Source organism: Spermophilus citellus, assembly GCF_964194105.1.
Source record: "Spermophilus citellus genome assembly, chromosome: 2".
Lineage (NCBI taxonomy): Eukaryota > Metazoa > Chordata > Mammalia > Rodentia > Sciuridae > Spermophilus > Spermophilus citellus.
The window spans coordinates 246,961,900-246,987,308 of NC_138183.1; the positions used below are offsets into that span (position 1 = coordinate 246,961,900).

General features: G+C 48.7%; 1 protein-coding gene across 5 annotated transcripts in view; it reads left to right on the top strand.

Moving 5' to 3' along the window:
- Positions 1-2,834: 2,834 nt before the first annotated feature.
- INCENP (inner centromere protein) overlaps positions 2,835-25,409 on the top strand; it is a 34,868-nt gene continuing 12,293 nt past the window's right edge. For 2 of the 5 annotated variants that reach the window (XM_081281303.1, XM_081281306.1), the window contains exons 1-11: positions 2,835-2,958; positions 5,917-6,067; positions 6,507-6,620; positions 7,414-8,207; positions 13,860-13,911; positions 15,191-15,248; positions 15,364-15,487; positions 16,491-16,542; positions 17,176-17,290; positions 17,363-17,497; positions 17,935-17,946. In XM_081281303.1, the coding sequence (XP_081137429.1) occupies positions 5,928-6,067; positions 6,507-6,620; positions 7,414-8,207; positions 13,860-13,911; positions 15,191-15,248; positions 15,364-15,487; positions 16,491-16,542; positions 17,176-17,290; positions 17,363-17,497; positions 17,935-17,946 (1,596 nt within the window). In that variant the 5' untranslated portion in view covers positions 2,835-2,958; positions 5,917-5,927. The remainder of the gene's footprint in view (positions 2,959-5,916; positions 6,068-6,506; positions 6,621-7,413; positions 8,208-13,859; positions 13,912-15,190; positions 15,249-15,363; positions 15,488-16,490; positions 16,543-17,175; positions 17,291-17,362; positions 17,498-17,934; positions 17,947-25,409) is intronic. The other 3 variants (XM_081281304.1, XM_081281305.1, XM_081281307.1) reach the window with 3 other exon arrangements.

Sequence of the window (25,409 nt, forward strand, 5' to 3'; positions counted from 1 at the left end):
TTAGACAATAAGATAACAAATAACCCAATCAACAAATGGGCCAAGGACCTGAACAGACACTTCTCAGAGGAGGATATACAATCAATCAACAAGTACATGAAAAAATGCTCTCCATCTCTAGCAGTCAGAGAAATGCAAATCAAAACCACCCTAAGATACCATCTCACTCCAGTAAGATTGGCAGCCACTATGAAGTCAAACAACAGCAAGTGCTGGCGAGGATGTGGAGAAAAGGGTACACTTGTACATTGCTGGTGGGACTGCAAATTGGTGCGGCCAATTTGGAAAGCAGTTTGGAGATTCCTGGGAAAGCTGGGAATGGAACCACCATTTGACCCTGCTATTGCCCTTCTCGGACTATTCCCCGAAGACCTTAAAAGAGCATGCTACAGGGATACTGCCACATCGATGTTCATAGCAGCACAATTCACAGTAGCTAGACTGTGGAACCAACCCAGATGCCCTTCAATAGATGAATGTATAAAAAAAATGTGGCATCTATACACAATGGAGTACTATGCAGCAATAAGAATTGACAAAATCATAGAATTTGCAGGGAAATGGATGGCACTAGAGCAGATTATGCTTAGTGAAGCTAGCCAATCCCTAAAAAACAAATACCAAATGTCTTCTTTGATATAATGAGAGCAACTATGAACAGAGTAGGGAGGAAGAGCAGGAAGAAAAGATTAACATTAAACAGAGACATGAGATGGGAGGGAAAGGGAGAGAAAAGGGAAATTGCATGGAAATAAAGGGAGACCCTCATTGCTATACAAAATTACATATAAGAGGTTGTGAGGGGAATGGGAAAATAAACAAGGAGAGAAATGAATTACAGTAGATGGGGTAGAGAGAGAAGTTGGGAGGGGAGGGGAGGGGGGATAGTAGGGGATAGGAAAGGTAGCAGAATACAACAATTACTAATAGGGCAGTATGTAAAATTGTGGATGTGTAACCGACGTGATTCTGCAATCTGCATTTGGGGTAAAATTGGGGGTTTATAACCCACTTCAATCTAATGTATGAAATATGATATGTCAAGAGCTTTGTAATGTTGTGAACAACCAATAAAAAAACCAAATAAATAAAATAAAATAAAAATAATAAAAAGGGTCCCTTAATCTCATAAGGAACCCACATTTCAGGTCCCACCATGGTCTCCAAAAGATCTAGCAGTAGAGGACCACAGTGGTCATCAGAGGGGCTTCCTCCTTGCTTTCAAGTCCACTATTCTATCACAGTCGTCTCCATGCTATCTCCACCTGTGACTCCTCTTAACTGCTGTCAGAAAGCCTTCTCTAGCGTCCTGTAGGGGTGAAGAGAGCTTCCCCTCCCTGCCCTTTGAAGGTTTGATAATTTGGCATCTGAACAACTGACAGATAATTGAGAGAAGACAATGACATAGGATTTATTATTTATTACTGTACATGGGGGCATCACCCGAGGGAAAAGGGAACATCCCCAATCCTAGTGTAACCTAAAGGTCTATGTAACCTCTCTATAAGAGACAGGAGAGGCAGGCAACGCAGGGAGAGGGAGTTATCATGAAAAGAGGAATGGGCTCTCAGGGGGAGGTTAGCTCTGCATAGGATGAGAGATTCTACTCTCTTCCACCTATGGTGTATTGCTCATCCCTGATGGGATAGATAAGAATTATGGGGAGCATTTCTATAACACTTGGATTGTAGGTGGAGCATCTGCTTTTGATCAGGCAGAGGACATTCAGGAAGAGCCCCTCTTCTGCATCTGCAGTTCCCTTCAGCCTGACGTAACCAGCATATCTGCATATTTTGGGATTGTACTTCCTGAATCCCTTCAATCCCTTACTTTTTTTGGTACTGGTGATTGAACTCAGGGGTACTCAACCGCTGAGCCACATTCCCAGTCCTATTTTGTATTTTATTTAGAGACAGAGTCTCACTGAGTTGCTTAGCACCTTGATTTTGCTGAGGCTGGCTTTGAACTTGTGATCCTCCTGCCTCAGCCTCCCAAGCTGCTTGGATTACAGGCGTGTGCCACCGCACCAGGCCAAAATTACTTTTTCCCCCCTCCTTCCTTCCTTCTTTCTTCAGTACTGGACATTAAACCCAGGCTGAGCTGATTTAGCTGGTTTCTTTTACAGACCATGGCAACCTCCCTCCACAACACAAGTGCCTGAAGCAGTTTCTCAAACAGCAGAAACACTGATATATAAGGTCAGATAATTGTTTGCTGTGGGTGGGTGGCTGTGCTACCTCCCAGAACAAATGTGTTCATACAGTGCCAAATGTGTGTGCTGGGTGGGGGCAAAACCGCTTCCCGTGGAGAACTACTAGAAACACTTGGACATGCAGATGTGACCCAGGTGACCGTCCCCAGAGATGACGGAAGACTCTGCAGAAATAAACTCCGACGCGATTTACAAAGCGTTTTCTTTTTACTTCTCCAAATCGGTAAGCCGTCAATCCTTGTGAGGGAAAACGGTAGAGACAGAACAGGAGAATTTGTAGGCTTGGGGAATACATCCGGGACAAGGCGGAACCCTTTCCCCAACCCTCCCGTGCCGCGCGACGCCTTCGCAGTGCACTCTGGGGCTTGTAGTTCCGGAAGGCGCGCGACGCCCGGGCAGCGGGCGACTTGGTCTAGACGCTGCGCACCGCGGTTCCGGGAACCTGAGGAGGGTTAAAGTGTCCTTTCCCCGCCTCTTAATCCTTCCGATTGACAACCAGGAAAGCCAATGAGTGACCTGTTTGATTCTTCCTATTATCTGATTGGCTTCGAGTTTTTCAACCGTCCCGAAAAACTCGCCGCGGATTGGCTGACGCTTCAGTTTTGAAAATCGTAGATTTCGCCCGCGCAGCGCCGCCCGGTTGCTCCTCCGGTGCCGAGAGCCTACGAGGCCGGGAGCCGGGGGCTTACTTAGGGAGACCGCGGACTTGGATCGGAGCAACCCCTTTAGAGACTCGGTGCAGTCAAGTGAGTGAGCGCGGGCAGCGGGCGGGGTTGGGGGGGGAGGTTAGCGACTTGTTCCCCCGCTTCTTGACCCCCTCACCCCTGCCCCTTGCAACGCAGAAACGTAGGGGTCCCTTCTAAGTGGCGAGATCACACACACTCCCATCCCCCTTTAACGCCTAGGGTCGGAGAGAATAACCCCGTCCCCTCCCCACCCGGGGGCCTAGCATCGCGCTGTGTGCCAAGGACTTGGCTTTTGATTGACTTGGGCCCCCAGGAAGCCCCAAACCGGCCGGGCCGTGTGGAGGGACGGTGCCAGAGGACGTTTCGGTTCTGTTAAATCCCTAGCTCGGCATGCTGCCCCCCAGCTGAGTAGCATTTTAAACTGGCCATTCGCACAGGCCAACGCTGCGGGTTATTCTGTCACCCCCCAAGCGCGTTCGCTGTCAAGCGCGGTTCCCTTCAGCTGCGGGCTGCTCGTGAGGGTGCCTGGAGCCGAGACTAGGCGCCCAGCTTTCCCAGGCCGCTGTCCCGGAGGCCTCCAGCTAGTGGTTAAGAGCACAATTTAAATCTAGGCTCCGCCCCTTACTGACTGGGCGACTTTGACTTCTTTTTCCTGTTTCCTTAGCTGCACATGGGTGTCCTGGAGATTGGGGCGAGAATCAAAAGTGATTGTGCCTGGCCCTGGCATGGAGTACGACTCCGTAATCGGGGCAGCCCTTGTAACACCTGCACGGAGATGTGGTGGAGAGGTGTCCACCTCCTGTACTCCCAAAAGAGGAGGGCCGTGGGGTGGGGGGTGGGGCTCTCGTCTGGTGTACGGTGTGGAAAAAGTGTTTGTGGAGAGGAAGAAAATCTCCCTCCTCAATGGTTGCTCAGGGTCTGTTCATAGGTTCTTAACCTGAAGATGGGGGTTTTGCTGCTCTTCCAGGAGGCTGATGGCACTCCTTCCTTTTTTCTCAGGGTTCCCTCTGTTCTAACTTATGGTGATGTTTTTTTTTTTTAAATATTTTTTATTTTTTGGCGGACACAACATCTTTCTTTGTATGTGGTGCTGAGGATCGAACCCGGTCCGCACGCACGCCAGGCGAGCGCACTACCACAAGAGCCACATCCCCAGCCCCAATTGGTGATCTTTTTTAAGTAGTTAATTCAAAGTCTGCTAAAACCACATCTACCCTAAGAAGTTCAAATGGTATTTTGAACTTAGCAAAAGAATCACTCATCCACTTTGTCAGTTTAAACAAATACTTTAAAAAGTTGTCCAGTTGTTGCTCCCTTTAGTTCCTCTACAAACCACTTTGCTGGCCTTGGACCCGAATCTGGGCTGTGCCCTGGGTGCAGAAGTGCTGGGAGCAGGAGAGGGTTGGCAGTGGAAAGGAGATGCCCATGTCTAGCTGACTACAGATGAGGGCTTTGCCCAGAACCTGTGTGTTTCTGCCTGTTTGGCCCTACCCAGTTAATGTCGCCCTTGGCATTTGGGAGCAGGAGCTTTGGATGTGTACTGGCTTGCCCTAACCTGTACCTTGAGTTGTTCAGTTAGTGTCACTGTCTGTTGTGATGGTGGAGAGGGGTTCCTATGAGATTGATGGATGGATGGATTAATTCATTCAACAAATGCCAGGTGCTGTGCAGGGCTCTGGGCTTTCAGTGATGAGTGAGACAGACAAAGGCCTGTCTTCTGGGAGCAGAGACAGGCAGTTAAACACACCCAGTGGTGTGCATGGGATTGAATCAATGGATGGGTTTGTGGTTGGGATTGTTTTAGATTGATGGTCAGGTCCTCACTGAGGATCTGAGATCCAAGTGGTAGAAAATGGGTGAGAATGTTCCAGATGGAGGGCAGAGCTCCTTTGAAGAACAAAGGCTAGTGTGTGCCCCAAAATTAGACCTAAGAAAGTCCTCTGAGGCTGTGACCTGACCTAGTGTTAAGCTCCAGAAGGATCAAGGGGTCAGCAATCTGGCCTTACTCCCAGACCTTCCATCCTAGGTGGTAGGTTGAGCTGTGCATGGCTCTTCTTGGTTTTGAAGGTATAAATCAGGGTGTCACTCATGACATGAGATGTGCAGTCTGTTATTATGGCTTATGGCCATCACCCACACTTTTGTTCTTTCATTCACTTAACAGTTGGGGTATTTATTGAACCCCTCGATTGACTGTAATAGAATACTTCATCTTAGCTTGGGACTTCTGTGATGATTCTCTTACCAAGTTATAAGGAAGATATCTAAGCTTCTAGTTTTTTAAGAAAGTAAGGAAAAAAGCCCACCTCATTTGTGTTTTCCCTTTCCTAATATTTGGAGACAAGTTTTCTCAGAAGCAAGGGATTCCTTATCTTTTCCTCTCATGTTCCTTTATCCATTTATTGGGCATTTCAGCTCTAAGGAGAAGGTTGTGGGATCCTTTGGAGAACATACCCTTGGACCCCTACTTTCTTACCAACTTCTTAAGAGGCAGTTGCATTTGATGTCTGATGGGCTAGAGCCCGGGGTCAGCTCATGTGCAGCCCAGGGTGGCGGTGTCCTAAGCCCTTACATAACTCACCCACAAGTGCTAGGATGAAAGGTGGCAGGAGAGTAAGAGCAGGCCTGTGGTTGGGCAGGGAGAGGGGTGCTGGGGTGCCTGCTTTCTTCCTGATCCAAGAAGGCAGGTGGCAGTGCCTGTCATCTTAAGCCTGAAAAAGGTGATTTGTAACATTCATAATAGAATTGGATGGGAAGTGTGGACTTACTGGGACAGCCTTTCCCTGAGAGTGTATATTTTAGGAGAGGGAGGTGCTTGGACTGCTTGAGGGCAAGGGTCCTTCTTTATGTACAAATGAAACCATTGGACTGGTGTTTGGAATTCTGCATCTGGAGAGGGGCCCTGCTTTGGGCATTGGGTGTCTTATAGTGATTTAGGGGTGGGGTTTATGGCCTGGCAACTCTTTTCTGCTGAACAAAGTACTGGTCTCTAACCCTGAACCTTTCTGCCTTCATCAGAAAGAGCCACCATGGGGACCACTGCCCCAGGACCCATTCACCTGCTGGAGCTATGTGACCAGAAGCTCATGGACTTTGTCTGCAACATGGACAATAAGGACTTGGTGTGGCTCAAGGAGATCGAGGAGGAGGCGGAGCGCATGTTCATAAGGTGAAGGCAGGGGTGTTGTGCGGTGTGGGCACCAGGGGCTGCTTGGGATGCTCTGGCTTTGGAAACATAGCAGGTTCACTTCCTACCTGACAGCTAAGCAGACAGCTCTTTCCCGAGGGCCCAGTGTGCTGGGGCCTGACCCAGTGTAATGGGCAGGAGAGGGAGAGGTTGTCTTTGCCTGGCTCACTGTACTTGGTGGGGCCTCTCAAGGTGAGGGGCTGTGAGGACTCACCTGGGAACTTGCTTCCCTGTCATGTGTCCTGGAGGAAGCTCTGAGTGCCTGGCAGGTGATTCACACAGGGCCTTGGAGAGCTTTCTTGGTGCTAGCAACCCCAGCTTTACCTGTCACTGCTGGGAAATGGGAGGAGGGCAAATCAATGAAAGGAGGACCTGGCTTCTGCTAGGAAGTCTCAAGTGTCATTGTCCTTGTACCAAACAGAGAATTCAGCAAAGAGCCAGAGCTGATGCCCAAAACTCCTTCTCAGAAGAACCGACGGAAGAAGAGACAGGTTTCTTGTGTTCAGGATGAAAACAGAGACCCCATCAGGAAGAGGTAGGAGTGCCAGGGCCAAGTGTGCTGGGTAGGTGGTCTCTGCTGAGGCTCGGTGCCCTCTGGGAAGGTGTTGGAGGGGCAGCTACCTACAGCAGTGCTGGTGGGTGAAGCATTAACCAAGCATTAACTAGGCAGTGAAGCAATAACCAAGACCATGAAATTCAGAGAGTGTGTGAGTGCAGATGCCTGTGTATATGTTAGGGGTGGGGGAGGGGAAGGATTCCTAGTTTGGGAGAACCAGTCTGTATTGGGTTAGAGTGACCAGAGGTATGGACCAGATGACTGGTCCAGCCCTCTTGTTGCTGGGCATGTTATAATTCCTCACAGAAATGGTGACTGCAAAGTATTGGAGTGAAGTCACTGAGTCTTAGAGTCAGGCAGTCTGGATGTAAACACCAGTTCTGTGCCTTATTAGCTGTACGTACGTCTCTGGGCTTCTCTGATCCTGTTTCCTCATCCCTGCAGCTTGAGATCATGTGTGAAGTTCATAGCAGGGTGCTAGACAGTGTGACCTCAGTCAGAGAGAAGTTTATAGTAATTTAATCTTCCCAGCAGTTCTGTGAGGACTGGACATTGCATCTAGCTTATAGTTAGAGAGACTGAGCAGCCAGGGTCTCATGGCTAGAGGTGGCAGAGCATGCCCTGGAACCCCAATCTTTTGCCTCCAATCCTCTGATTTGCACTCCAGCCGAGCTGGTGGCTTCTGAAGAGATTGGTTTGTACTAGCTTGAGTTTTTTGAGGGGTGCCCACTGCCCTGTTGAGCTATCTCAGCCCCTGCTTTTCTGTCCCCAGCAGATTATCCCGCAGAAAGACTCGGAGCAGCCAGCTGAGTTCCCGGCACATCTGTAGCAAGGACAAGGTGGAGAAGCTGGCTACAGTGATGGGGGAGAATGGCTCTCCTGTGCTGCGGCGGGTGACTCGAGCTGCAGCCGCTGCAGCTGCAGCCGCCGCTGCAGCCGCCGCTGCAGTCTCCTCCACAGCATCGGCTGAATCTTCACCTATCCCCGAGCTTCCCAGCATGCTGACCGAGAAGCCCATGGTGGTGATAGGCCTTACCGAGCGCCGGAGTGCTGAACAGTGCATGGCTGCCTCAGCTCTGTCACAGGTTCCATCCCCAGCTCCCACTCCAGCTGCACCTCCGGCTTCCCAGGGCATCCCGACATCGGATGTTGAATCAACACCTAAGAAGTCAGAGGCCGGAAGACTGGAGTCTGTCACAGTGAGCTCTTTGATGGCTACGCCCCAGGACACCAAGAGTCGAGGGGTTGGGACTGGACGGTCTGTGTCCAAGCTCAAGATTGCGCAGGCTTCCCCAGGTCTGTGGGACTCACACAGCTCTCCAGACTCTCCATGGAAGGAGCGGGTGCTGGCCCCCATCCTGCCAGAGAACTTCTCCACCCCCACAGGCTCCCATGCAGTCCCTCAGTCAGTGCGTCGCAGCCTGATTGCCCTTTCCTCCCCAGATGCCCAAGTCTTACTCACCCAAAAGTATTCCCTGGTGTCCAGACAGGAAGGCACCAGTCGCAGATCAAGCAAAAAGATCAAGAAGGCTGCCAAGGAGCCAGCTGCCTCTGCCCGCATCATCTGTGAGTGTGGGGGGTGGTGTGAACTGGTCCCTGGTCCCTGATTCAGCTGAGTGTTTCTGAGGGACCACCTAGCAGAGAACTTTCTGAACAACTTTCTGTGATGCTGTGACTGTTCTGTATCTGTGCTGTTCTGCATGGTAGCTGCCAGTTAGCCACATCTGGCTGTTGATCACTCAAAATATGGCTAGACTGATTGAGGAGCTAAGTTTAAATTTTATTACATTTTTATTTGATTTAGATTGAAATGGCTACACATAGCTAGTGGCTGCCATGTTGGATGATAAAGGTCTAATCTAACCATTATTTTATTGATGAGGAAACTGAAGCATAGAGAGGTTGGCCCCAGAGTCCCTGTGTTTCATGGCCACGTTGAAGTTGGAACCTTTGAGGAGGGTCTTCTCAGAGCCAGTGTGTTCCTCCCCTTCCCTGTCCTGCAGAGACTGACTTAGATGCAGCATGCTGGAATGCCACCTCCTATTGGTGAAATCATGTTTAGTTTGGAATGTGGATTCTCACTGCCCCAGGCTCATTCTGGAGCAGATGACTAAGTATCTGCTGGGAGGAGTAGGAGGACCAAGTTGACTCTGGAGCTAGAGTTCTGGGTTTGGGTGACAGCTGGGCCATTTACTTACCCTACAGCCTTGGGTAGGTATGTAAATGTCTTTGGGGGCCTGGTTTCTTCATCTGTGACCTGGGATAATAGCATCACCTTACAGGGGCATCATGAGCTTTTCTTCATTATTGCACCTAGGGTGTTTAGAATCATGCCTGGCACAGGAAGGACTCCATGGCATTAGCTGCTTTTATTATCATCAGATCTCAGTGAAGGAGACCTGTGCCCTAAGTGTTATGAGCCACAGAAGGGAAGTAGGCATCTCTGTGAGTCAGGGCTGCATGATGGGGGCGGGTCTGAGTTGGGAGGGTTTTGAAGGATGGCTGGGCTTTGGCTAGATGGGAAAAATGTGGGGACAGGCATCCCTAACGGGAACAGTTTGAACAAAGACCTTGAGGGTCAGAGCAATAAGTGATAGGGTGTCTGGGCTCATGTGCCATCTGAGGAGCTTGGGCATAGCCCCACTGGAGCAGAGGAAGTAGCCCATGATAGTTGTTAGAAGATTCCTAGCACCTTGTGAAAAATGGCCGAGAGGGCTGGGCACAATGGCACATGCCTGAAATCGCAGATTCTTATGAGGCCGAGACAGAAGCCATCCTGGGTAACTTACCAAGTCCTTTTTTCAAAATAAAAAATGAAAAGGACTGATGAGGTAGCTCACTGGTACAATGCTTACGTAGCATGTGTGAGTCCCTGGGTTCAATCCCCAGCATTATGGGGAAAAAAAAAGGCCAAGAGGAAGGAGGGAGGGAGTCAGGGAGCTGGAGGCTGCTGCAGGGCAGACTAGAGGTTGGTCTGGACAGTGAGGTTGATAGAGAGGATGGGCCACGTTTTATATTAGTGGGTGGTACAAAGTAACTGGCATTTGCCTGGAACTTATAAAATTTGCAAAAGAAAAGGTTATCTCCTTTGGTCTGTGAACAGCACTGTTTGCTTATTAGGATTTCCTTTCTTCAACAGAGGAGGAGACAGGCTTTGGAGATCATGGTGTCTATTAATTGGAAAGCTGGGGCTTCAGCCCTACTAGTTTTATTCTGTCCAGGAAGGCAAGTGCTTGTTGAGGCCTGTTGAAAGCCCCAGGGCAGGGCCCCTCAGGCAGGTGCAGATACCTCACCTTGGCAGGTTTCTCCTGGGCACTGCCCTTGGTCATGTGGTGGTGTAATTTGGGTCTTGTGAAGCATGACATGAGACAGGAGTCTGGTGCACTGTCCCTTTTAGATTCTCAGACGTACCTAGGTGGCTCATATCTGCCTTGGAGGTTTCCCCAGGCCTGAATCTGATCCTGAGAGGTCCAGCAGGGGTAGGTCAGGCGGGGGCTATAGGAAGAGAGAGGATCTCTGGAGCTCCTCTCATGCTTTGAGATCAGATCTGTAGTTCCAAGCCCTTCTGGTTGCTCTTCCTTCTCTGCCCCTTCTCTGCTCCCAGGTGGTCTTCTGAGTGGACTGGCATGTGACCAAGTCTGTCTGACTCCAAGCCTACTGCTCATATTCCTTCTTAAGATGGAAGGAAGAGGGAGAGGAGGAGGTAGGGTCCAGGATCTGGAGTCATAGAGACTCTGGGTGACCTTGGGTATACCCCTTCTCTCAACCTCAGTTTCTGCATCTGTGAAATGGTGATAGTACCTGCCTTGAATGTGGGTGGAGAACCTGTCTAGTGCTTGAGTACGGCACATGCTTAGTAGATCTCACTTAAACAAGCCAAACACAGCAAGGGCAGTGTCCCTGAAGCTCCATGTAGGTGTGACCAGGGTACACAGCTATGGGGTGGTGAAGAGGGGATGTGGAGACTTTGTGGGTGTCTTTCTGACTCCAGACTTGGGTGTGGCTGGATGGGCAACTCAGGTGGCATCTTGGTTGGGGTTGTCCCCTAAAGCAGCCTTTGCTGCAGGGATTTACATGCAACTCATTCTTTTTATTTTATTTATTTATTTTTTTAAAGAGGAGAGTTTTATTTTTTATTTTTAGAGAAGAGAGAGAGAGAGAGAGAGAGAGAGAGAGAGAGAGAGAGAATTTTCAATATTTATTTTTTAGTTCTCGGTGGACACAACATCTTTGTTGGTATGTGGTGCTGAGGTTTGAACCCGGGCCGCACGCATGCCAGGCGAGCGTGCTACCGCTTGGGCCACATCCCCAGCCCCCAACTCATTCTTTTTAGAAATGAAGGAAGTACCTGCAGCAGGAGAGTAGAGAGGAAATGAGATAGGAAAAGGTGACTGGCAGGAAAGGGTAGACACGGGACATCTGGAAGCCTGCGTGAAGCACTGGTGAGGAGCTGCTGACCAGGGACATGAAGCCCTGGCCCTCCTGGCCTGGTGCACAAATACTGAGGAGGGGCTGTCTAGCAGCAGTGGACAGGCAGGTTGGCTCTCAAGTGGATAGGCAAGGGTCAGGGGCTGCTACTGTAGGGTTTCTAGAAGGTTCTGCTATGTAGGTCAGATTCTGTTGTGGCTTCCTGGCCACCTCTGCACTGGGGAATAGTCTTTTAGTCCTTATGCCTGGCCTTAGGCCACCTCCCTGCCACCAGACCTGCTCTGACGCTGGAATGGAAGCTAGGAACAGAGCCCTCTCGTGTGAATAGTCATCACCCATAACTGCCATTCTGACTCTGAAGCTGCTCCTCCCACTGGCTGCCAGACCCCAGAAAGAGAGGTCCCCCCTTCCTGCTTCTTGCTTCCTCCTCGGTGCCTTGCCGCTCTGTTGTTCCATCCCCTTGCCTGTCTGCCGGTAGATCCTAGCTGCCTCTCCGCCTTAGCTCTGGTCACGCTCCCATGGCTCAGGATGAGCCAGCTGTGCAGGTCTGCCTTCCACGCCCCCAGAAGGCTGTTCTGTCTCTGGCTCTGGGAGGTGCTTCTCCTTCTCCCTAGACTGGTGGCTCTCAAGGTTTGGTTTCAGCACCTGCTTCCAGTTTTAAAAATCAGTGAGGACTGCAAAAAGCTTTTGATTATAAGCTAGTTACTATATTAGAAATTAAAAGTAAGGAATTTAAAAGTATTTAAAATAGTTAATATTTTATAGAAAACAGAAATTACTTAATAGTTGTTATCTATTAATAATATTTTAATATTAAAGGATTTAAAATATTTAATATCTTAGTATTAAAAAACTAAAGTGTCAAGCCTTTTACCTTTTAACATAAGATTTTTGCTGAAACGACTTTTCCAAAACTGACTGACCTTATTCCACACTTCTCAGATCTCTTAAATGTGTGGCTTAGCTGAAGACAGCCAGATTCTGCATCTTATCTGCTGCATTTTGCTGTTTGGGTTGATGTATCTGAGAAATTTGGCCTTACACACGTGTAATCATGGGAAGAGGGAGGGCTTTTATCTGGCTTTTCTAGATAATTGTGCATGTCCTTTGTTATTATACCCAGTGTAATAAGTGACAGTTTCATGAAGGCTCCTTGTAATGAAATCATGTCGTTGATTCCTCATTGACCTGTCTTGCGCTTTGACTGAATCAAAGTGGTTTTATAACCTCATGCATTGGTCATTTGGAAGATGTGTTTCTTTGAATTATACATCTTCAAAAACATCCACAGACTTCTTTTTGTAATATCAAATAAGCATGTTTGTTTTCTGATCTCATCAGAAAAGTCTTTAGGTCTCGGGAAACTGCCGTGCTTCTGGTGGTGGACACATGTTTTTCAAAATTCTACTTTTTTGGGGGAGAGCTCTTTTTTTTATTGTCAACAAATGCATTAGTTGTTATATTTTAAGGGATGGATTCACTTCATTTATTTTTAGGATATTGTCCAGATATCCAACATTGGATAGCTGAAGATTGCTAATTATTCTTTCAACTAAAAAAGTTGAAGAAAAATTGCTAGTTCAGCTGGCAATTCAAACACAGGCACTTTTCATGGAGACCTGGGTTTGTAGTAGATGCACATTTTACATACTTAACCACTGTGTTGAGCACAATATTAAAAAGACATGCATTTGAGTTTAGATTTAATAAAATTAATGCTTCTTCACTGAGGACATTTTAAAAAATTTGCTCTTTTTAAATATACATGACAATAGAGTATATTTTGTCATACATATATGGGGTAACTATGCTAATTAGGATCCGAATCTTGTGGTTGGGCATGATGTGGAGTTACATTGGTCATGTATTCAGATATGAACATAGGAAAGTTATGCCCAATTTATTCTACTGTCTTTCCTATTCTCATCCTCCCTCCCTTCCCTTGTTCCCCTTTGTCTAATCCAATGAACTTCTATCTTTGCCCCCACCCCTTATTGTGTGTTAGCACCCACATAGCAGACAGGACAGTGTTAGACTGTTTATATGAGATAAGATGATGCTTTCTGCTGTGGTCTTGATTGGTGCTAAGCTTCCATAGTCCCCTTCTCCCACCCCACCCCTTTTGTGTTTTCAGGGCAAATGTCAACCTAGTGAAAATGGAAAGTAATTATTTAATATTAGGGTGAAATGGTTACGACCTCGTGGAACCCCGGAAAAGGTCTGGGGATATCCAGGTTTGGGAGATTACTGTTTGAGAGCCACTGGCCTGGGCTTCCTTCTCCCTCCCATTTCTTCCTTTTCTTTGTTCTACACATTGAATCCTCCAGACCAGTTCAGATTCCCCTCTTTAGGCTTTTAAAAACCTTTGCTCTTTTTTGTCATTGCACCATAATGTCCTTTATGGGATTATTTGTTGGTTGTGAAGACCAGACAGTGACACTGTTGGTTCCCTGGGCCTGACTCAGGGCCCAGTACATACCAGGCACTCAATGAATGTTTGTTGAATGAATAAGCTCCTTGTGTAGCACCTGTGCTGGGAGTTGAGGACCCAGAGCTATGCCTAGTGAAGAAGCTGAGTTGAGGCCTCCGGTGCCATGTTAGGCAGCAGCAGAAGGCCTAAAGTCTGTAGGTCCATTGAGGAAGTCAGGCTAAGGGCCCAGGACATGGTGGGCCTGTGTCTCCTGAAGGTCGCGATGGCTAAGCTCTTGCTAGAGCTGATTCTGTGAGCCTCTTAGTGTGGTACATGGCCAGTTTCTGAAGACACCTTTTGTTCCTTTGTTTTCCCATCAGGTCACAGTTACCTGGAGAGGCTCCTGAATGTTGAGGTGCCCCAAAAAGTCAGGTGAGTTCAGTTCCAGGGCTAAGGGACGCTCCCAGGTGTGGGCAGGGCACTCTGGGGACCAGGGAGTTGAGGTGAGCACCAAGGATGGAAGCATTTCCTGCTGCTGAGCCCTCCCTCCCCGGGCTGGACCATCCATGGCATTGCTGGCAGCCCCGCCCTTCCCCCCAGCCTGTTTAACCAGCCAGTGAGCAGCAGGGTGCCAGTCTCTGTAGTACTTGTCAGCTCTGCTTGGCCTGCCCTGGCAGGAGGGTGGGCTCCATAGGTTGTAGATGAGGCAGAGCAGCCACAAAGAATGCCTTTAGACTGGGGCGGGTGAGGTAGAATGGGGGTAGCCTGGAGGATTTGGAGTGCTCCCCATTCCAGGGTCACACTGCCTGGGGCCATGACACTGACTCCTCTTCCTGGAGGCCACGTTCTGCCATCACTAAAGCCAGCCCCCTCCCTTCTGGCTTTGGAGCAGAGGGCCACCACTTGGGTTGGGCATACCTGCTGGCCTGACCAGCCCCTGGACCCAGAGACAGGGCTCATCTGGGTCCAGGAGATTGCAGTGAGCTGGGAGTGGGCTCTGTGTTAACTTTCCAATACAGACACCTGAGGTAACCAACTAATAAGAGAAAAAGCTCCCAGTTTTAGTGGTCTCAGTCCATGACCAACTGACCTGTTGCTTTGGGCTTCTGGCAGCAGCATGCATCACAAAGGAGAGCCTAGGCCATTTACCTCCGGGCCAGGAAGAGAAGGGAAGGAGCCGGTGGGGCCTCACTATCCCCATCCAGACCACATCCCATTGACCCTACGACCTCCACTAGTCCCCACTTCTTAAAATGCCCATCACCTCCCAGTAGTGTTACTCTGGGGACCAGCCCTTTAACATAGGGACCTTTGGGGACCAGGCCTTTAAGAACCAAATGATAGGGCTGGGGCTGAGGCTGTGCTCAGGGTTGAGCGCTTGCCTAGCGTGTGTGAGCACTGGGTTCGATTCTCAGCACCGCTTATCAATAAATAAAATAAAGGTCCATTGACAACTAAAAAAAAAAAAAAAAAAAACAAAGGATAGCAAGCTGCCCTCCCAATCAAAGCCATGATGGGGGCGAGATGAAACCAGGTTCAAAGCTGACATCCTCTGCCCAGGAAGCTGCTGGTCATGGCTGTCATCCTCCCATCATGCCTTGGGGCTGTCGGTGTGTGCCCAGGTCAAGTCCTCTGACACCGACTACCCCAGAGACAGGGGGAGGGCCTAGACTTGCCGGGGTGTCCCTGTAGTATCCCCTTCTGCTTTCAGCCCTGAGCACAAGGAGTCCAGTGACAAGGATGAACCTGTGGAGGCAGACAAGCCAGAGGTGAGGCGGGCAGCCGGGGGGAGGGCCTGAGGGCCCCTGGGGCTCTGTTCCACATCACAGTCATCCCAGGCCTTCAGTTCCAGGCAGGGCCCCTTAAGCTTGCTTCTTCTCACAGGCCTCCAAAAACGATGGGAGTAACTCGAGACTCCATGGTGCCACCAAGGTTACCCCTAGTACGTCCACATTGAAGCCTGCAGCTGGTGACCAGGAAGCACCCTCTTCCTCTGAAGGGCAACAAGGTGAGTCTTCCTGACCTGCTGCATGCAGGTACCAGAGCCACAGGAGGCCGTGCTGGTCTCAGCCTGGCCTGTCTTGGGACAAGGAACCCCGTTTTCTGGAGTAAATGAAACCTGAAGATAGCATAGATCTTCTGGCTGGCGCTGTTGCTGGGTGCTGCTCGAGTGGCCTTGGCTGGCTGGGGCAGGAAGCAGGGGGAAGGGCCTGAATCGGGGTATGAATGTGAGGTGCCTGGTTCAGACTTTGAACTCTACTCCAAGGAGAAGAGGGGAGAGCCTGGCCGCCTGCTTTGTCTCTGTATCTGGCTCACTGTTGACCTTCGTAGGTCCTTCCCTGTAGACAGAGGGCTGGAGAACCGTGGCTCTGGGAGCTGGCCTGCAGCCCTCCCTGGCTTTCTGGGCTCCTCGGGAGATCCTGGGGTTGGGGTTACATCTCCTGGGAAGAGTGCTTCTCCTCTGGTGGGGAGAATACTGTAGCTGTAAGATTTTGTGGCTTCCTTCTCTTTATGACAGGGTCCATGACAATGGTTGTGCCAGCCCTACAGCCCCCAGGGTGGCTGCAAGTTCCCTTTGGAGTAAGGGGCACTTTCTCCTAGTGTGAAGCAAATCCTGAGCCTGCATTCCACATGGTGACTCTGTACAGGAGCCTGTCCTTCTGCCATGGTGTCACCGGCTCAAGGCCCATTGACAGTTTAGCAACTGTGCATGGAGCTTCAGGGGCTGTAGCTCCAGTGGGACTGTCCTGCCATTCTTGCCACCGATACCAGGCACTGGGGCTGAGGGTTCTGACCTGGGGATAGTGTGTCAGGCTCTGGATGAACATAAATTCCTTAGAGCCAGTGACTACATTGCTAAGGCTTACACTTCTGTCACGGGCCACCCTGGGGGCTGCCAGGAAGAGCCTTGCCCCTCCTATAGCTCCAGCTGGGAGCCACCTCTCCCAGTCCCTCCATGCCCAGCCCACCAACATTGTCCTGCAGCCCTGTTGAAATTGCTCTCTTCACAGAGGCCAAGACTGATGAAGCAGATAGACACAGAGAGCCACCCCGGAGTGTCAGGTTTGCACCTGGGAAGGGGCATGTGGGTGATTTTCTTTCAAGGGGTCCACAGGGGCATGAACTGGAAGGCTTTGCTCGAGGAGGGGGACGTTGTTGAGGGGCTCCTTTCTTGTTGGGGTTCATGGCCTGTGTTCTGACTTATTGAAGGAGGCTATTCAATGCTATGGTGCCAGCACTGGCCTGGGAATGGGGTGATCTAGTCATAAACCCTGTCCCTCTGAGTATTTTTGGCTATGTGACCCTGGACTGGTCACCTTCCTTTCTCTGCATGAGTCAGAGGGCTGGCCAGGGAGACCCCAACTCTATAGTCCCTTCCAGTCCAGAATCCTGACTTGTTTTTTTGGTACTAGGAATTGAACTCAGGGCACTTGACCACTGAGCCACATCCCCAGCCCTATTTTGTATTTTATTAAGAGACAGGGTCTCATTGAGTTGCTTAGCACCTCACCAGCCTTTTCTGAGGCTGGCTTTGAACTCATGATCCTCCAGTCTCAGCCTCCCAGCTGCTGGGATTATAGGCGTGAGCTACCGTGCCCGGCTAGGGCTGACTTTTTATGTTTTTTTATGGGGTGTGGCGGAGTGTGGGGAGGGTGCATGGGTCTGCCCTGTGACGTTGCCAATGTGCCTGGGTAGGAGGAAACGCAGCTATAAGCAGGCGATGAGTGAACTGGACGAGCATCATCTGGGGGATGAGGAGCTGCGGCCCCCCAGGTGTAAGACTCCTTCCCCACCCTGCCCAGCCAGCAAGGTGAGTAGGCTCCCAACTCTGTGCTGTTCCCTGTCCTGTTTGCCCTGTCCTAATCTCTTTTCTCACTGGCAGGTGGTACGGCCCCTCCGGACCTTTCTGCACACAGTGCAGAGGAACCAGATGCTCATGACCCCAACCTCGGGGTCCCGCAGCAGTGTCATGAAGTCTTTCATCAAGCGCAATACTCCCCTGCGTGTGGACCCCAAGGTGAGGGAGCCCCGTTCTCTGGTCCGGCTTTGCTCAAGCTGGGGCTGCTGGGAGTAGTGTGGGTCCGGACAGAGACGGGGGCAGAGGCAGGTATGGCCTGGCTCTGATAAAGGGCCAGTTCAAGGCTCTGTGGCCATGAGCAGCTTGACACTGGGGTCATTGCCTTGACCTTCTAGTCCTCTGGACTGTGGCCCAGAGCCTTGGTGGCTCAGTGTGAACCCTGGGCTGGGAAGTGGCAGGATGGGCCTAGCAGACCTACAGTGCTCACCGTCCTCCCAAGTGTGAGGGCTCACTCAGGTGAGGAGTGGCACAGACGCTGCAGGTGGGCATGGGGTGGTACTGCTAGTGAGAGTATAGGCTCTGAGCAGACGCCTGCTGTCACTGCCAGGTTTGGGACTTTGGCAATAACTCTTGGCTTTTTCCTGTCTTCTTTACAGTACAGCTTTGTCGTAAGTAAAGCCTGTTCCTGTCCTGTAACAGCTCACCTAGCACTTCCCTGGGTAGCCCTGTCTGTGTAACTGACAGCTGTGGAAGCACTAACATTGCAAGGGGAGCATTAGGAAGAGACGGGGATGGCGGTGAGGGGCATTTGAGGCACCGGGTGGCTGATTGGAGGCACTCGGAAGTTTTGGGGTCTGGTGTCCTCCCTCTGCTGAGTCTGCCCTCTGCTTGTGACCTTGCTCTGGCAAGGACATAAGCAGGGTGTGTCCTGTAGCTGTTCACTGGGACTACAGCTCCAGTTGTTTCCTACCACCCCCTCTCTTCCCTGTCCCCAGCACTGGGGGCCTGTGGGTCTGCTAAGAGAACAGACAGATTGTCTCTGGTCCCCAGAGCCATTGAGATTTATTGGGTCACAGATCTAAGCAGTAGCCTTGAGTTGGGGGAGCTACGGGGGAGGGAGGTCTGGCTTTGAACTGGGCTATTAATAGAGAATTGTCTCTGGGTCTGTAGCTCTGTGGTAGAGCATTTGCCCAGCATGCACAAGGCCCTGGGTTAAATCCCCAGTATTGAAATGAAACAAAACACCAAACCTTACAGTAGAATTGTTGCAGTGACATCTAGAAACAAGGCCACAGAAGCTGTTCTCTTCTCAGACACCTCAGCTGAGCTGAGCCAGGTTACTGACCTTGAGTAAGAACCTAGAGGAGCTCGGGCCTGCTTAGCCTTCAGGCTGGGCTCCTGTGCCAGCTGCCAAGGCTAACCTTTGTTCCTTTGATTCCTGTGGGAGCCCTGGAGGGCTGCCCACTGACTACCAGAAGGGCTTCTGCCTCCAGCGGATCACCTCTGCAGGTGGGAAGGGCTTCCCAGTACTTGGCCTGGTGGGTCTGGAGCCTGCCCTTCTTGCAGGGAGCCCCGTTCCCTGGTTGGACGGGGTGATAGTGTGCCTTCCAGTTCGTCAGCCAGGAGACCGAGGCCCTACACTCCTGTTACTGTGCTAGGCTCCCACTAGGCTCCTGGGCCCACAGTAGTGAAGAGGACTAGCTAGCCCTTGTGTGCCCCACACCCTGATTTATTAGAGATTTGCAGTTCTCATGGGTGTGACTGAGACATCTGGGACGTTGCCCTTTTCTGCTCTGGGGAGTCCAGGCCCCTGAACAGGGCATCTGGTGGGTATGGACAGTCCTTAGCTGAAAAACCAGGGGCCACACTTTCTTGGGCCTGTGTTTTCTTGGTCACAAAATGAAGAGACTAGTGAGAACTTCAAAGAGATTTGATGACCCAGAGAGTAATTGTGTCAGGTACCTACTGCAGGACTTGGTATAAAGCCAGCACTGGGTACAGGACAGACTGCCTAGGTGAGGGCTCTGGAGGCAGAAGGGGCTTCCCTGGCTCATGGTGTCCTCCCAGCCTCTGCTTGGGCCTCTGGGTAGCAGGAACAACCCAGCTTGTTTTTGAGAAGCAGACAGAGAAGAAACAGATTCTGTGACACGAGCTACTCTGAAGCACCAAGTTTTCTTACTAAATTTGTAATGCAACAAGATGAAGGGCTCTGGTCTGTGCTGGGAAAGCTGTCATTTGAGCTTTGGGACACAATTCTGTTTCACTGAGCCTTGCTGAAAGTTGGAGTCTGCTCTGCTCTTGGAGCAGGAGGAGAGGGTGGCAGTCGGGTGCCATATGGCTTTTGCTTCTGAGGTGCTTTCCTGGAAGGAGAGCAGATGGCCGCAGCTGGGTGGAGAAGCCTGTGGGCCCCACCTTCCTCTTGTTCTCCCCAGGTCTGGGTAGTTGCAGAGCCGCGGTGTGCTGAAGGCCTGCCCTTCCTCCCTCCGCGTGGAGCCCCAGTGTCCTGCAGGCCTTTTCTGCACCCAGCTTGACTTTTGTGGCTCCTTGTGTCTCTCTTTCCTCCCATTTTTCTCTTCACTTTTTAAGAAATGTTTTGTTTGAAACAGTAAAATGGACTTTTTTTTTTTTTTTTTTCGGGAGGTGGGGAGTATAGTTCAATGAATTTTAACATGATTTATGTAACCGCCATCACAGTTGGGATGCAGAACCTCTCCATCACCACAGAGCGCCAGTAGCAGCCCCTGTGTGGTCATACCATCTCTCTGCCTTGATCCTAGCAGCCATTGACCTGTTTGCCCTCAGCTCAGTGTGGTGGTGACTTTTGGAGAATGTCATATTAATTGTTGAGTCATAGCTACCTTTGGAGATTAGCCTCCTGCTGTCTGCCCAAGGTCTTTCAACAACGCATCTGAACCATCATATTCAAAGTGAGTTTCTTACAGACAGCAGATATTTGGTTTTTAAAAAATAATTCTGACAATGCCTTAATTTGATGTATTTATATTTAATGATAGGTTGGAATTTAGGGCCACCATTACTTTATTATTATTATCATTTTTTTTGTTTGACCTTTTCCCTTTTCTTTTTTCAGAGGCTGACTAGAAAACTTTTGTGTGTTCCATTTTATCTGCTGTGATTTTGACTATCCTTCTGCAGCATTCTCTCCAGGTGTTTCCAGGAATTCCGTGTTCCACTTAGTCTGTTGAGCCACCATTTCCCCAGTGTGGGGATGTGCAAAAACCTCCCCCTGGGCCCCTTGGCCTCCCCCACTGTTGCTCTAGTTGTCTTGCAAATTACATCCTTTGGTTTTGAGGACTCCATTAAGATACATTCTAATTTTGGCTTTCAACTGCTGAATATCTTGTTGAACTCAAGAGGAAAAGAATTTTCTCTTGACCTGGCTATCTGCCAATTCTGTTGCTCTTTCTTTGTTCTGGATATTTCATGTTTCTTTGTGGAGAGGAAAACTTCTTTTAATGGTTCTTTTAGAATAGGTGTGCTGGCAACTCATTCTCTAGTTTTCCTTCATCTGAGGAGCCTAGCTCTCTTCCTATTTCTGTAAGATGCTTACACTGGGTATAATTTTTTTTTCTTAAAAACTTTAAAAATTTCCTTCTCATAAGAAATCTTTAGTCATTCCAAATATTGTTCCTCTGTAGGGAGTGTATCCTTTTATTTTGTCTGATTTTAATACTTTACTTTTGTTTCTAGTTTTTAGGTTTGTTTATGATGCATGTGTTCATGGATTTCTTTATAGTTTTGGGTGCATCTCCTGTCAAGGTCATGTGGTTCACTGACCTTAAATCCCAAGATCATATATTTCACTGGACTTGGCAGAATTATCAGTCATTGTTTTTTTAAATGTTCTTAAGCATCACCTGAAAGGAAAGTGACCACAACACTCGGAGTGACCAAAAGATCTTTATTGCAGCAGTGCAACAAAGAGAAAAGAAGGAAGGAAAGAGAGAGAGAGAGAAGAGAGAGAGAGAAAGAGCAAGAGAGAGAGGGGCCTGGCAGGAGGGAGTTTTTATAGCCCAGATCTAATGGGGCCTCTGGGTCTGCAAGCTGCCTTGTTGGCCCAAGGGGGGTTCAGTGCTCAGCCTTGAGCAGGGTTGAATGTTCAGACTTGAGGCAAACAGGTGATAAAGGACCAGATAGAGGGGGGTTTGAGTGCGTGGGCTATCTTGCAGCCAACATCTGTTCAGCCTGCCCTGCAGACAACACAGTTCAGCCTGCTCTGCACCCAACATTCCTCCCTTTTTGTTTTTCTAAGTGACATGGGGGATGGCGTAAAGTCCTCTGGCTACTTCGTGCTTAATGGTGGGCGGGGTTAGACCTAGAAGGGGAAGCGGAGGAATGTTCGGGGACAGGTCTGAGAACACCAGAGCAGCCAGAAATAACACTCAGTGGCTACAGACAACTACTGTGGTGGGGTAAAGCCCATAAAAGTTTCTTGAAGCCACAAGTCCTCGATGGCATCAAACCAGTCCTGGATGGAGGAGATTCTTGGTATCAGCCATTGGTCCTGTAGCAGGGACTCTAGGAAGTATTTGGAGGTGGCTGGTTGAATCCAGTAATGTTAAGGGTGACAGACTGATTGCAGCCAGTGGAAGGGCAATTGCCTTGACCCATAAACTGAGAGTGGGTGGTGTCATCCTGGTGCCATGTCGCTTGGATGTAGAAGCGGCATCTGTGGTTTGAGATAAAAACTTGAGAGAGAATAATGATTAGTAAAAGAAGAAGAGGGTTTTTAGATGGGCACAGAGTCTCTGGAGCCAGAGGAGTTGGTCATGAGTCGTAGGTGTCCATCTTGGGCATCAGGGCTGGTAGTCTTAAAGAAGTAGTTGATTGACCAGCTTGTTGGTGAATTTGTGTATCTGATCTTGCAGGAACTTCTGTAGGCAATTTAATAGACATGGTCCTATTAGGAGAAACATAGAAAGGACTAACAGGGGTCCTGTGAGGGGGAGGAGCCAAGGCCATACTTGACTGAACATTCCCCATGGAGCCTGTTGGCTTAGTTGCTGTCTCCTCTTTTCTAGCTGTTCTTGTCTTTCACTACTCCCAGGAATGACTGTGTTTTGGCTTAACTGGTTTTGGTAGGTGTTTAAGATCAAGTTGGTCAAAATTGACTTTCTTTCTTTCTTTTTTTTTTTTTTTTTTAAAGAGAGAGTGAGAGAGGAGAGAGAGAGAGAGAATTTTTAATATTTATTTTTTAGTTCTCGGCGGACATAACATCTCTGTTGGTATGTGGTGCTGAGGATCGAACCCGGGCCGCACGCATACCAGGCAAGCGCGCTACCACTTGAGCCACATCCCCAGCCCATGACTTTATTTCTATCTATTGTTAAGAGTCAGCCGAGTTCCCATAGGGGTCGCTCGTGGGGGAACTTGAGAACAGCTTCTCAGTTCTACTAGTGCCATTTGCGCTAGGATGGGTCCAGGTCTTGCTTGACCATGTGGCTTCCCTTGGAAGCATCAGGGATGTCTCCTGTCTCCAATGACCCTCCTATTCACAGCAAGTGCACTGATTGCCCTTCACTCTCCAGTGGTCTCAATAATCTCCCTGATCAGGAGGTTATGTGGCCCAGAGTTGCAGAGCTCTTTAGAGAAGTCCCCTGTTCCCTGGATTCAGACTGACTCAGAGGGCAAGAGCCAAATATTGGTTTTCTTGGCCATTTTAGTTTAAGTCTTGATCATAAACATCCAGCAAAGTCAGTTTCACCCTAAATTAAGAGTATTGGGCTTTAGCTGAAGTCTGGCCTACTTTGGAGTCATTCTGAGATGTAGTAAGATGGGAGGCATAGCCTTATCTCAAGTAAGCCAGGGCTCTTTATAAATCTTAGGTAAAGTGTTCTAGTATTGAAGCTGATCTTTTTTTTTTTTTTTAAATATTGTTTTATAAAGTTTACATTTATTGTTGCTTGATGTCACATGAATACTAGGTAATACAGTATATTACATTTAAATTGTACCCAGTGTATAGAACTTTATATTAATCTTATTGATAACAGGTCCAGTTATAGAACATTAAATGATATAAATAAATCTCCAATATGTTATTTTTATAAGCCTAAAATAACCATGCAACCTTTTGGAGAACACCAGCTTGATATAGTTTTTTAAAACTTCTATCTTAATGACTTATATACCTGGAAAATATGAACACATTTAATATACAGAGAAGAGTAATAGTACCACAATTATTACTGATGTTTTTATATTAATCAAGTTTAGCTTTTAAAGAAATAACATATTACAATATTGCAAAATAACAGTTGTTGTTTAACCATAGTTGTATACACAGACCTTCTTTAGCACTTACTTAAACTCTCTTATTTACTTAATAGACTCTCTTATCCAGAAACACATTTTCCTTCTATTAAATCCATACCTAGAACCTTCTAATTTCTCTTTCCTATCTGTTAACACTTTTTTTTTCACACTTTGAAACAATCCTTGTAAATTTCTGAATTTAGGCAATTTTTTCCATTTTAACAAGAGATATTTTGTTATTTGCAACACATAATTAATCACATCTGTTGACCATTTCATGAAAACATGAACGATGTTTAGGTATATAGAATTGTAGGGACAGACAAGGCGAGGCACCTAAGATAGCACCGAAGTTAGGGAAACAGTCTTATTTGGTTGCAGCCAGATTCAGAGGGCACTGCTTCTGTTGTAATCAATTAATCCCCTGAACCCCAAGTTTAGGTTGTTTCAGAATTTTGTACCCAACATGTAAGGGAAGGGGCTCAGAAGTTCACAGTCTGCAGAAGTTCACAAAAAGCAGTTTTTTTTCCCCTCTGTTCTGGGCAAGTTAACCCTTCAAGGACACTTGGGAGGGGGAGAGCTTTTTCTTCCCTTTCTCTCCTCTTCCCTCCACCCTCCCCATCCCTGCCAGCTGTTATCATGGAGCCCAGTTGGCAACTTCCTTATCTTAGACATGTAGCCTTCTCTGTGAAGCCCCAGCTCAAGGCCAGAGGCCTTGTTCACATATTTTGTGGAAAAACTAGTAAGGAGGTATCTAGCTTTTTGAGTGCTGATTTTTCCAGTGACCAAGTAAAACAGGGCAACATGAAAATAGGAAGTTTATCTACATTCAACTTTTTTTGTAGAGATTCTTTTGCTGAAAGTCCTAAAATCAGCCATGGTGAAGATTTCTGGAGAAGGTCAGTTAAGCCTTTTCTGTGGGCCTGGGTAGGGAGGGGGAAGACGGGAAGGCGGGGCTGAGAGCAACTCCGGAGGATCTGAGAATGAGGAAGGAGTGATGTAAAAGAATAGGATTTTCCCTAGCAAGGAAAACTTGAGTAGTAGAACAGGTAGAGCAGAGGGGAGGATGGGAGTGAATATCCCAAAAAGCCTGTAAGGGACAATTCTTAGTAACCTGTTTTCAGTGATGACAAAGCAACTTTAAAGGCCATTTTTACCAGATCTCTGATAGGGGTCCAAGGGCTCTCCTCAGCCGGTTTGAGCTTTGGGTTAGCTGGTAAGAGGACCTGGTGGGACCTGGAGTGGGCACTGACAGAAGAAGAGAGGAGTGAGTGGGTGAAGGGATTCCTTCAGTACCTGTTTCCTCAAAAAAGAGGCAATGGTTTGAGGAAAGGCGGTTGTTTAGTTTTTGATCTAGTGAGTGGAGAGGAGAAGTCAGGTTGTTCAGGTGGGGGAGACAGTGGAGGGGCTAGGGCAGAAGGTTGAGGGTGAGGACCTATTTGAGCCGGGCAGTAGGGTGGAAATTCATCAGCAGGGTCAAAAGTAGTGGATGAGTCCGGAGGAGGAGAAGATTGGGGATCAGTGGTTGTGGGTGTTGGTTTGCAAGCTAGAAAAATTTGCAGAGGTCTGCAAGAGGTGCAGAGAGCACAAGCAAGAAGAAAGCTTTGATGTAGCAGCTTTTTACCCATTTTTCGAATGCTCACAGTAATTGGAGAGATCCCTTAGAATGGAGGGATCCAGGGACCCAAAAGGGCTCCATCTGCTTTGGTTGTCTAAGGGATAAGTGGGCCAGGCCTGGGTGCTATAACTGATCAATTTGGGGGGTTTGATGTCTGGTGTCAAGGAGAGAGTTTTGAGGTTATCCAAGAGGCATTGTGGGGGAGAGTCGACCGGCAGAGAGGACACATTACCCATG